Source organism: Spermophilus citellus (assembly GCF_964194105.1).
Source record: "Spermophilus citellus genome assembly, chromosome: 4".
Classification (NCBI taxonomy): domain Eukaryota; kingdom Metazoa; phylum Chordata; class Mammalia; order Rodentia; family Sciuridae; genus Spermophilus; species Spermophilus citellus.
In genome coordinates, this window is record NC_138185.1 from 215,310,916 (window position 1) to 215,323,945 (window position 13,030).

General features: G+C 42.7%; 1 protein-coding gene across 1 annotated transcript in view; it reads right to left on the bottom strand.

Moving 5' to 3' along the window:
- ATXN3 (ataxin 3) overlaps nt 1–3,492 on the bottom strand; it is a 41,764-nt gene extending 38,272 nt beyond the window's left edge. Inside the window, exon 1 of the mRNA XM_081290176.1 lies at nt 3,427–3,492. Within this exon, the coding sequence (XP_081146302.1) occupies nt 3,427–3,450 (24 nt within the window). The 5' untranslated portion in view covers nt 3,451–3,492. The remainder of the gene's footprint in view (nt 1–3,426) is intronic.
- Nucleotides 3,493–13,030: the final 9,538 nt, after the last annotated feature.

Here is a 13,030-nt window from a genome sequence, read left to right on the forward strand (position 1 = left end):
ATAGCTAAGAATAGTTTTTATATTTTTAGACAGTTGATAAAACACACACACACACACACACACACAAATATGTGATAGAAGCCAGGCATGGTGAAGCACACTTGTATCCCAGTGGCTCAGGAGGCTGAGACAGGAGGATTGAGAGTTCAAAGCCAGCCTCAGCAACTTCATGAGACCTGTCTCTAAATAAAATACAAAAAAAAAGAGCTGGGGATTGTGGCTTGATGATTAAGTTCCCCTGGTTCAATTCCTGGTACCAAATAAAAGAAAATATGTGATAGAGACATATATGGCCAGCAAAACTTTAAAATAGCTACAGATAATGTTGTTTAAATAGCACTGCATACATCTTAGATGCTCAAGGAACTGTGTTTTGTTTGTTTTGCTATTTTTTGAGATGGAGCCTCACTATGTTGCCTCGGCTGGCCTCGAAGGACCCTCCTGTCTCAGCCTCAGAAGTACGTGGGACTACAGGGTACACACCACTGTGCCCAGCTAAGGAACTCTCTCGATCCATTCAAATATTATTATTTTTTTTTAAAGAGAGAGAGAGAATTTTTTAATATTTATTTTTTAGTTTTCGGCGGATACAACATCTTTCTTTGTATGTGGTGCTGAGGATCGAACCTGGGCCTCATGTATGCCAGGCGAGCACGCTACTGCTTGAGCCACATCCCCAGCCCCCACTCAAATATTATTATCTTAGTACTGCCATAGATCTATCAATGAACAACAGCTTTTCATGCTCTAACTTAATAAGGGTACTCAAAGTGAAAAATAGGAAAATCAATGTTCCAAGATAACAGGTTGCAAGCCCTCTGCAGGCAGAGATTCCTACCTACACAGGTGGGATTTTTTTCTTTTTCTTTTTTGGAGCCAAAGTTGGTTCTGGCTCAAGGGTTAAAAATGTGTTGTGGAAGGGAAGAGAATACTCTGAAAAATGGTACATTAAGCTCAAACATTCTCAAACTGGACTGAGTACATGATTAACAATGGAACCAATGGTTACAGGTACATTCTCTTGAAATGTGCCAGAACTTTAATAAGAGTCTTTATACACTAGGGCCATATAAGTTGATGATAAAGATAAATGTATTCCTGAAGTGGTTTTTTTTTTTGGTACCAGAGATTAAATCCAGGGAATCTTAATCACCGAGTCACATCCCCAGCCTCTTTTATATCTTATTAAAGACAGGGTCTCACTGAGTTGCTTAGGGCCTCACTGAATTGCTGAGGCTGGATTTGAATTGGGATTATAGGCATGCACTATGATGCGCCACTAAAGTGTTTTAAGTCAATACACATGCTGAAAATTCAGAGTGACCTCTTTTGGGTATGTAGATTTTCCATCAGACAAGTGTTCAACAATTTCTTTTTTTTTTTTTTTTTCCTGCAATGCTGGAGATGGAACTCAGGCCTCTCATTCCCACATTCTAGGTGAGCACTCTACTACAGAGCTACATTCCCAGCCCTTTTCTAAAGAATTTAATTTGAAACAGGGTCTCATTAAACTGCCTAGTTGGCCTCAAACTTCCCATTCTCCTACCTCAGCCTCTCAAGTAGCTGGGATTACAAGCATGCATGCTCATCTTTTGAATCCTCGGTTCAGTCATTCCTGAAATCTATCCAGATGAAGTAACAATATTGTTAAAAATATATAAGCTGGGTGAGGTGGCACACCAGCTTGAGCCCAGCTAAATTGGAGGATGAGGCAGGCAGGAGGATTGCCAAATTGGAGGTCAGCCTCAGTATCTTAGCAAGGCCCTAAGTAACTTAGTGAGACCCTATCTTAAAAAATAAATAAATAAATAAATAAATAGGGTTAGGATGTAGCTAAGTGATAAAAGCGCCTCTGGGTTCAATCCTCACTGCCCCCCCCCCAAAAAAAAAAAAAAAAACATATGAATCTCACCAAGCAGAAAGTGTCCGAAGTCTTCCATACCAAAACATTTTGTTCTATGCCAAAGCCTTTGAAAATTAATTATAAAAATATATACATGCAAGAGCACCATGGCACACACACATAATCCCAGGCTAAGGCAGAAGGACTGATGTTGCAGGTCAGCCTGGACAATTAACATTGAGACCCCTATCTCAAAAATAAACAATAAGAAGGCTCAGTGGTAGAATGCCCTGGGCTCATTCTCTAGTATGAAAACACACACTCAAACAACATGTATAGTTCTCAATCTCCTTAACTAAACAACTAAATCTTTCTTGCCCAAAATTCATAAATCTGTCCAAGTAAAAAGATTACTGCTAATTGTAGCGCTGAGTACTTCCATCCCCATACATAAAAATTGTTCTGTTCCAGTTTCAAGACATTCTGAAATGTTTTCTAAAATTTTGAAATACTTTCTAAAAAGTACTGCATTTAACAATTTATTTATATTTCAGATTTATGCCATGTTTTTCTGACTTTGCTTTGACTGTGGTGCAGGTATGTGTGAATTTTTACGTGTCTTGGATGAAAGATCACTCATAGGTACTTAATAAAACAAGAAAACCTTTGCTCCAACTAAATAATAGCCTCATTAACAGCCCTTTCCAAACATGAAACTATTATGAAACAAGATATCATATGCCAAAACTGTCCCAGGAAAGCTTCACTCACACCCAAATGGACTGATAATTGTATATGAGAAAAGACCAGTTTCTCAGGATGCCACAGACAGTATCTTCAGTTTGTGGCCACTGGAGAATTAAGGCGAGAACAAGGCTGGGCAGATCACAACAAAATTATTTCAGTTCACGCCTAATACCTAAAACCAAAGCTGGCCTCCCAATCCGGAAAGATGGAACACCAAAAGAAACCAAACCCACATCCCGTAATAAAAACTCCTGTGACGACTTCCCTACTGCACTTCCTAAGTGTCAGTCCCTACAATGGGCGAGCCAAGGTCCCCGCCCTCGGAAGGCTCACGAACCTAGTGCAGGACATGAATTAGACCCCAAAGATCTAAGTGCAGGGGGGAGGATTCCATTGTAGAACCGGAGAGCCCAGGAAAGGGAAAGTTCATTCTGCCCAGGGTGGGCTGGTGGAGTTGGAAAGGGTCCAGCGAGGTGTTGGAGAGGTGACTAGCCATACTCTAGTAGGAGAGGTGGGGGACACAGAAGGAATCCTCCAAAAAGGCTACGCGAAGTGGCGGAGAACCGCCAAAGCTATCCCGCCCAGCGCCGCCCCCGGCCGGGCCCGGCTCTCGTTCTCTCCCGGCTCCCGGAACGGGTGCCGCAGGGGCGGAGGGTGCCTTGGGGACGTAGGGGAAGCTCCCCATCTCGGGCCGAGCAGGCAGGCGGCACCCCTCGTCCGGCAAGGTCGGGATCGGGGCACCTCGGGCCCCACCCAGCTCCCCCGGATACTGCGATACCGCACCCCAAGACCGCCACCGCACCGCGGACTGGTTCCCACCGAACGCGGACACTCACTTTCTCGTGGAAGATGGACTCCATGTTTATTTGTCTGGAGCCAACGGCCCCCGCGCCGAACCAGCCCCCTCCAGCTCCGCCCCCGACCCCACCCCTCCGCCCACCCCGCCCCACCCCGCCCCAGCCCTGGCCACGTGCCTCACGCAGACCAATCATCCCCGAGGATGTGGGTCACGTGGAGCAAAGAGGTGATGAACGCCGGGGCGGCAACCACGGAGACACGTGACCTTGGCAGCGCAACCTCCTATCTCTTGCTTTCTGAGGGTGCTGCAGCGCCACCTGCAGTCTGGAGGATCTTCTGAGCCTCCCACCCATTGCTATGGCTTTGGTTTCTAGGGATGTAGATGAGGACCAACCAGCAGAATTCTATGTTCCTTTTGTTTTCTGCTTTACTTTGCACTTTATACTTATCATATTTGCATGTAATTAATATGTTCTTCCTCCTTCCCCACTGAAATTCTTATTAAAGTATCATCACATTCCCCCAATATTTAGTACTTATGTAAAATAATGTTCATATTTAATAAGCTTTCTACAAAGTAGGCATCTGACCCAGTGTTTTGCATATAACATTTAATACAGCAAGCTTTGATATGGGTATTGTTATTATACCTCAACCCACATGAGGAAAATGAGGCATGGAGAGGTTGAGAAGGCATAATGTCTAAGATTAAATAGTCAGTTGCCTTGCTAGGATGAAATTTAGGCATCTTGTTACTGAGAAACTGATGTGATTCCATTTTTGAGAAACCAGCTTCTACCTCAAGGCCTGTCCAGAGAGAGGGGGCATGACCCGTTTTCTTGGAAAAACCCACAGAGCACTCCAAGGCACATACCCACCCTGCTGAGTTGTTTGTATGTAAATAATTGGAGAGCTCTGCGGTGCCAGGTGTCCCTGACTCAGTTAGGCTAGGTGAGGACCCATAGCAATCTCTTAGCAACCACCAATCAGCGTGAGACAGAGAAAATATCTGAAATGCCAGGTGTCCCTCCCAGTAGTTTAGGTGATTGATAACAGGATTAGGCAACCCTGCAAGTTTAGCGTATACACTCTTGCAACCCCTTGAATCATAAACCAATCAGTTCAAACTTATCCATCCCTTGAACTAACCAATCACCCTTACCTGACTTGTTCACGCCAATCAATGTTAAGAGTTGTTGATTGATTTTCCCGCGGTATAAAATGATTTGTGTGTGATGTTGTGACGCATAGTTTTTCCCAAAACACTATAAATCCTCACTGAACTAAGGGTCAGGACTCACTCCTTGGGACCTCTGTGTTGTAAACGGTTGTAAGTCTGAAGCCAGATTTAAAGTTAGGTAGTCAGGGTAGTTAGGTAAAATCGGGTCTAATACCGAGTGAAATCTAAAATGGAGGCCATGCTGGGAATGACTCAGGGAAAACACAGGACAACTCATGGAATGTTAATGAAGTCCCGAAAAGGCCTTAGGCCAAAGTCCACCTCAAAGAAGTGTTAATGAACAGCCCCCAGCAAACTTAAAGATAGCCCATCACAAAGAAGTGTCCCACCCCTCGGGCCTTTCAACCTACATTCCATCCCCAAAACTATAAGAAGGGGAAACAACCACACTTCCACGGATTCCACCTCTTGGGTCCCCTTCTTCCTCCGGGAGAAGTCTTTTCTGCTGTCCTTTAATAAACTTCTAATTTTTCCTCTGACCTTGACTCGGCGTGCTTCTTTGGTGTTATTCTTCAACATCGGGTCAACAGCGGTAACAAGTCCAGGCTCGAGCTTGCAATAGAGACATTTGTGTGATTGCAAGAATTCGGCTCTTGGAGGTTTATTGGGGTCCCTCGAATCTGGCATTACATTACCTGGGTAGGTGTTCTTACTCTGAAGAGGAAGCATTAATTGGTGGAAATGTAACAGTGAATCAATTTATGCTTTGACTATACCCCTTGCTGCTCTGCAACTGTTTTTTTAAATAGACATGTTTCTTTCTCTTCCTCTCTCCATACTCCTTAATCTCAGGAAAATAGGATTACCTTTCAAGGCCGATGTATCTGTCCTTGTGTAAGGGTAAAATTTCTAAGCTGATTCTAAGCTGCAAAAGTCTGAGTTAAAGTGTAAAAGACTAGGGCATTGTAAAGCTTCTAGATTACAAGGCCTGGGCTAAAAGGTAAAAGTTTATTGTTACAATTCCCCTGCTATCCCCGGAACCTGCAATCTCTGTAAACTTGTTAGGACAATGCAGGACCTGCTCAGTAAATATCTCCATTGATTCCCTGGTTGTTTAATAGCTAAGGGCTCCAGGTAACATGGCACGTAGGCATCCAGGCCCCAGAACCAATCAGTTTGAATGTGTACCCCACTTAGAAGTGACCAATCACCCCTGCCCAAACTGTTCCCGCCAATGAATGTACTAATCACGTATCAGAATTGTTGTTCAATGTCCCCGCGCCTCATGATGATTTGTTCTGATGTATGCAAAACCCCCCACCCTCTCCAAAAAGTGTACTTAAGCTCTGCTTGACCTCTGCTCTGGGCTCTGGGCTGCTCTCCCTTCTTGAGTGAGCACAGAGTCCCAACGCGTTGGAACGGATCCCTAATAAAAATCCACCTTGCCATTGCATGAAGCTAGTCTCATGTGGTCTTTCCTTCTCCGACGTTTCGCCGGACCCTTACACTTGGACATACCCACCATAGGAATGAAGTAATCCAGACTTTGGGGATGGTACCAGAAATGACCATCTCCCAAATTAACAAGCAAATTGTAACTCCAGCAGAGAACACGTGGAATGTAGCCTTTGAATCACCTCTTTAAAAACTCCCTGTTCCCACTGATGGGCAGAATCAGAGTCTCTGGGACAGGAGTCCCCTGTGTTTCTACCTTGCTAACAAAACAATAAACTTTTTTCCTTTTTCTCAGAATTGGATTGTCATTGGGGACAAGGACCGAGGTTTGGGTAACAGAAATGAAAAGTCCAGCGAAGGGTGGGAGAAAGACGGGTGGGGGCAGCTGAGGAAGCTTAAGGGATAGTGAAGCCAGATTTAAAATTAGGTAGTCTTGGGGCTGGGGATGTGGCTCAAGCGGTAGCGCGCTCGCCTGGCATGCGTGCGGCCCAGGTTCGATCCTCAGCACCACATACAAATAAAGATGTTGTGTCCGCCGAAAACTAAAAAATAAATATTAAAAATTCTCTCTCTCTCCTCTCTCACTCTCTCTTTAAAAAAAAATAAAATAAAATTAGGTAGTCAGTGTAGTTAGGTAAATCGGGTCTAATATCGAGTGAAATCTAAAATGGAGGCCATGCTGAGAATGACTCAGGAAAACACAGGACAATTCATGGAATGTTGATGAAGTCGAAAAGGCCCTAGGCCAAAGTCCACCTCGAAGAAGTATTAATGAACAGCCCCCAACAGATTTGGAGATAGCCCATCCCAGAGAAGTGATAAGCCCATCCCAAAAGTCCTTCCTGCCCTTTTGGCCCACCTGTGTCCCACCCCTCGGGCCCTCCAACCTACATTCCATCACCAAACCTATAAAAAGGGGAACACATTTGCCCGACAACTGGATTCCACCTCTTGGGTCCCCTTCTTCCTCCAGGAGAAGTCTTTTCTGCTGTCCTTTAATAAACTTCTAATCTCTACTCTGACCTTGCCTCGGCGTGTGCTTTTCTGGTGTTATTCTTCAACATCGGGGAAGCAAGGACAACAGCGGTAACAATAGTAGGTGCAGATCTTTCACCCTGACACCAGATTAGGGTCTTCTGCATGTGTGTGTGTGTGTGTGTGTGTGTGTGTGTGTGTTTTACTGGGAATTGAAACCAGTGGTACTGTTATGCTCGAATTCGGGACCCCCAAAAGACCACCAGAGACCAAGATGGATGTAAACAGCAAAGAGGTGTTTATTGCGAGCTAGTTCAGTCCTCTGCGCGCGCACACACAGCAACCGGTGACGCTGAGAGGCCCCGAGTCCAGGGTTTGCAGCAGTTTTATACATTCTTTGGGGAAGGCAGGGACTTCACATACATCATAGCATCTCTTAGCAAATCATCACACACTGCAGGAAAATCAAATAACAACTCTAAAACATGATTAGCACATTCACTGGCGGGAACAAGTTGGGTAAGGGTGATTGGTCAGTACAAAAGGGGTATTCATTTGAACTGATTGGCTTAAGCCAAGAGGGGTGTTCGTGCTGAACTACATGGTTTCTCAACACCATAAACTACTGGGAGGGTCATCTGGCATCCCAGGTATTTCCCTGTCTCATGCTGATTGGTGGCTGCTAGGGGGTTGCTATGGATCCCCACCTAGCCTGACTGAGTCAGGGACACCTGGCGCAGCAGATCTCTCCTGTTATTTGTAGATAAACAACTTAGCAGGGTGGGAATGTGCCTAGGAGCACTCTGTGGGTCTTTCCAAGGACAAAGGTCATGTCCCTTCCTTGGACAGGCTTTGCTCTGAGATAGAGGCTGGTTTTTCAGTACCCTTTTTATTTTTTGAGACAGGATCTCCTTAAATTGCCTTGAACTTGCAATCCTTTTGCTTCAGCCTCCTGGGTTTCTGGGATTATGGGCATGTGTTGTTATGCTCAGGTTCAACTGCTGGGTTTCTGCCCTAGGTAGCCACATGGAAGGAGTGTATTCATGGAGATGACTGGAGGAAGAGCACCATCTTGGGAAAAGAAGGTAGAGATTTCAATTTGGATGTAATGAATTTAAAGATCTATGAGATCTTCAAGTACTTTTGTTGAGTAGTGGTTAGATACCAGGTCTGCAGCTCAAGATGCTGGTTTGAGCTGTGAGATGATGATTTGTTGGTATAAAAAGACAACTAATGCCATAAGAGTGAATCAAATTATCCTAGACAAAGGAAGAGATTGAAAAGAGGATTTAGAGTTGAGCCCTAGGGAAGAGAAGTAATAGTGAAAGGGTAAAGTTTCTAAGCTGCAAAGCCTGAGTTAAAATGTAAAAGACCCGGCATTGTAAAGTTTCTAAGCTGCAAGGCCTGAGTTAAAAAGTGAAGGACCAGGTATTGTTAAGTTCCTCTGCTACACCCAGAACCTGAAATTCCTGAGGCAGTTAAAACAACGCCCTACTGGCCATTTAGCCTAGGGCCCTGTGCAGCTTGTCACGTAAGCATACAGGGCCGAACCAATCAGTTTGAATGTGTACCCCGCTTAGGAGTGACCAATCACCCCCGCCCGACCTGGACCTGTTCCCGCCAATGAATGTACTAATCAAGTTTAAGAATTGTTGTTTGATTTTCCCACGCCTCATGATGATTTGTCCTGATGTATGCAAAGCCTCCACCCTCCCCAAAAAGTGTACTTAAGCACTGCTTAACCTCTGCTGGGGCTCTGGGCTGCTCTCCCTTCTTGAATGAGCCTGGAGCCTCAGCGTGCTGAATTGGATCCTCAATAAATCCCCTTCTGCAATTGCATGAGTCAGTCTCTTGGTGGTCTCTTCCTCCGACTTTTCGCCGGACCCTTACAATAGCAGTCTGGAGGAGCTTCTGTGCCTCCTGCCCCTTGGGTGGAAAACCAAGAGAGTATAATATTATGGAAGCCCTGGGAAGAAAATGCTTCAAGGACCAGTCAATGTCAATTGCTGCCAAGAAGTCAAGCAACACAAGGACTTACAAGAGACCACTAAATTTTGTTGCTATGGAGACCATTTTGGTGAGTGCAAGTTCAAGAGGAAGAGAAGCAACAGTGGGAGATAAGGGAATGAAGACTGCCGGTAACCAGGTGCTAGAGGAGAGGGTCTGGTTACCATTTATTGAATATTTCTGCATGCACAGCCTAGTCTCATCAAGTAAAAAAGAAAAAAAAAATACAAACAACATTTTCTGGTATTTTTTTTAAAGACATAGTTGATATCTTTCAAATAAATAAATGAAGCCAGGAGTCTTGGTATATTCAGGCTACTATAATAAAATACCTTAGATTGGGTAATTTATCAACATAAATTTATTGCTCACAGTTTCAGAGGGGTGGGAAATCCAGGATCAAGGCTCCAGCAGATTCCGGGTCTGATGAGGTCCTCTTCCTCATTGATGGTGACTTCTGTGTCTTCCCATGGTGGAAGGGCCAAGGGGACAAACAAGCTCTCACAGTCCTTCATTTAGGGGCATTAACCCCATTCATGATGGCTCTGCTCTCATGACCTAGTAACCTCCCCAAGGACCCACGTCTTAATGCACTAACACACTGCAGGTTAGATTTCAACAAATGAACTTTGGAGGCACACAGACATTCAGACCATAGCTCCAACAATGGGAACCATTTTTGATTCCTTTCCCACAGTACTTTCTACCTCACCCCTTATTTCAAGTAGTTCTCAGATGTGTGTATCCACTTCTGGCTGCCATTCCCTGCCCCCAGTTCTCCATTTCTATGCTTAAGTTAAGCCTTCTGTGTCTCTTGTGTGGTCAGTCCTAGGAACTCTGAACTCATCTTCTGATTCCATTCTCAATATGTCCAATTCATAGAACCGTCAGTGACTTTTCAAAAATGCAAATCTCACCAGTTTTTCTTTATTGAACACAATGTTTCTGTGTATCAAGCTGTTTTAGTTAGCTATTTCATTGCTGTAACCAAAAGACCTCACAAGAACAATTAGAGATGTAAAAGTTTATTTGGGGGATTATGGTTTCAGAGGTCTCAGTCCACCTTCAGCTCTATTCTTTGGGGCTTAAGATGAGGCTGAACATCAAGGTGGAAGAGTGTGGTTGGAGCAAAGTGGCTCAGGACATTACCAGGAAGCAGATAGTCTTCGCTCATCACATACAAAACAGATCCCCCAAAGGTATGCCCCCAATGACTCACCTTCTCCAGCACCTGGCCTGGCTACAGTGACTATCCTGTTAATCCCTATCAGGGTGTTAATTCACTTTTCAGGTTAAGGGTCTCATAACCCTATCAGTCCCTTCTAAACTTTCACACATAATGTTTCACACATGAGCTTTTGGGGGACACCACATATCTAAACCATACACAAGTCCTGGGACTCTAATCATTAAAAAGACACAATCCTGGGCTGGGGCTGTAGCTCAGTGGTAGAGCACCTGCCTCACACATTTGAGGCACTGGGTTAGATCCTCAGCACCACATAAAAATAAATAAAGATATTGTGTCCATCTATAACTAAAAAACAAACAAATAAATAAAAGACACAGTCCCACTTTCATAGAACTTACATTGGTTGGTATTCTTACATAATTACATAAAATTTTTTTTCTTTTTTTCATTAAAATCCTTCAGTGGTTTCCCACTACCTTCCTGTTGCCACCAGGAAAAAAAAATGTGATCTGGGACAACCATCTGTTCCATTGTATCTTCCTGAAGGACTTCTGCTTCAATCAATCATACCAACTTCTTCTCTTGACTTCTGGAGAGTACACTGAAGAAAAGTTCTTTGTACTATCACTATACCTCATACTGCTTGTGTTAAAATACCCACTACACCATACTACTAATAAGATTTGGTGTGCTCATAAACTATCAGCTTTTGAGAGCCAAAGAAATCTAGCTCATTATGTAAAGAGGATTGGTGCAGAACAGTGAATAAATGCATGAATTTTTGTTGCGCGCACACACACACACACACACACACACACACACAAATCACAATAATTCAGCAGGAGAGAGATGTTACTGAGCCAAAATAGGCCAAATAAATGTCCTGTGTCACTTTGGACAACTCAACATTTCTGAATATACTTCATTGAAATTTTATGTCTTACTGTTTAAATTCAAACTGGTGTTGATTCTGTTACCCAAAACTAACAATTCGACAGAATTTCAAATGTTTGGCATTTTAAAAATAATAACGTGTGTCAATTTAAGTGTTCTGAGTTCTGACAAGAGTCACTAGAAGTTAGGGAATATCGTTCGGTTATAATCTTATTTCTCCTAAACCAGTCTTCCCTAAAACAAATGAATTTTGGTTTCCAAGAAGAGATAGTTGGATTTGACAATATATATTTTAAAAAATATCAAGAGAGAACGTAATTTATGCAAATTTAATTATACAAATCTTAACAATTTATGTTTCACAAGAAACATACACAACAGCATTGTGTTAACACCATACATCTTTCAAAAATCAAAGATTTAGTGCTATCAGTGCTGGCAATACAATATATATGCTAGAAACAAATCAAAGAAAAACCAAAGAAATACAACCTAATGTTCCACACCGTGCTATTTATTATTTTTATTTATTTATTATTATTATTTTTCCCTTTCTAAAGATATTATGGTCCTGAATACATTTTTTTTTTGTACCAAGGATTGAACTCAGGGTGCTTAACCACTGAGACAAATCCCCAGCCCTTTTTTGTATTTTATTTAGCAACAGGGTCTCACTCAGTTGCTTAGGGCCTCTCTAAGTTGTTGAGGCTGGCTTTGAACTTGCAATCCTCCTGCCTCAGCCTTCTGAGTGGCTAGGATTTTACAGGTATGTGCCACCATGCCTGGCTCCTAATACATACTTGATTGCTTATTTTTAAAAGGTTATTAATTAATTCACTTTCATATACTGAAGGCAGAGGAACATTTTCAAGAGATATTTTATTTCTCTCATGTTCTTTTTAGAATTATCCCAGTAATCAGTACCATAACTGGTTATTTCTGTAGTATGTTTTTATATTTTGTTCTCTGGTGCTGGGGATCAAATTCAGGACATTGCATGTGCTAGGCAAGTACTCTACCATGGAGCTAGGCCTCCAGCTCAAGGTTATGTGGGTTTTTTTGGAGGATGGGGTGAGTCTTTACAGTTTTATTGACATATAATGGTTATACTTTCTTGGTACATGTTTAAAGTATACAAAGGGAACCACAATCTAATATCACCTCACACCTGTTAGAATCATTTTTTTTAAATACTCAAGAACTTAAAACTACCACATGATTAAGCAAATAAAATAAAGGCATTCTGTCCATCTACAACTCCAAAAATCTCACTTATGAATATTTACCCAAAAGAACTAAAATCAGGATCTTTTTTTTTTCTTTTTGAGGGGGGGGAGGGAGAGAGGGAGGGAAGGAGAGGGAGAGGATTTTTTAAATATTTATTTTTTAGGTTTTGGCAGACACAACATCTTTGTTTGTATGTGGTGCTGAGGATCTAACCTGGGCCGCACGCATGCCAGGCGAGCACGCTACCGCTTGAGCCACATCCCCAGCCCAGGATCTTTTAATATTATATATTTGTAGATGAACACAATACCTTTATTTTGTTTATTTATTTTTATGTGGTGCTGAGGATCAAACCCAGTACCTCACACATTCAAGGCAAGCGCTCTAGCTCTACCACTGAGTCCCAGCCCCAGCCACAGAAATCAGGATCTTGAAGAGCTATAGAAAGCCCATGTTCATATGTTCATTGTTACTTATATTCACTTTAGCCAAAATGTGGAAACAACCTACATATTCACTGATGGATGAATGTAAGGTAAGGACAATGTGGCTACACATACAATGGAATATAATTCATCTGGTAAAAAGAAGGCAAACCTGTTATACACAACAATATAAGTGAACTTGAAGACATTATTGTAAGTGAAATAAGCCAGTCACAGAAGGACAGATACTGCACGATTCCACTTATATGAAGTATCTAAAATAGTTA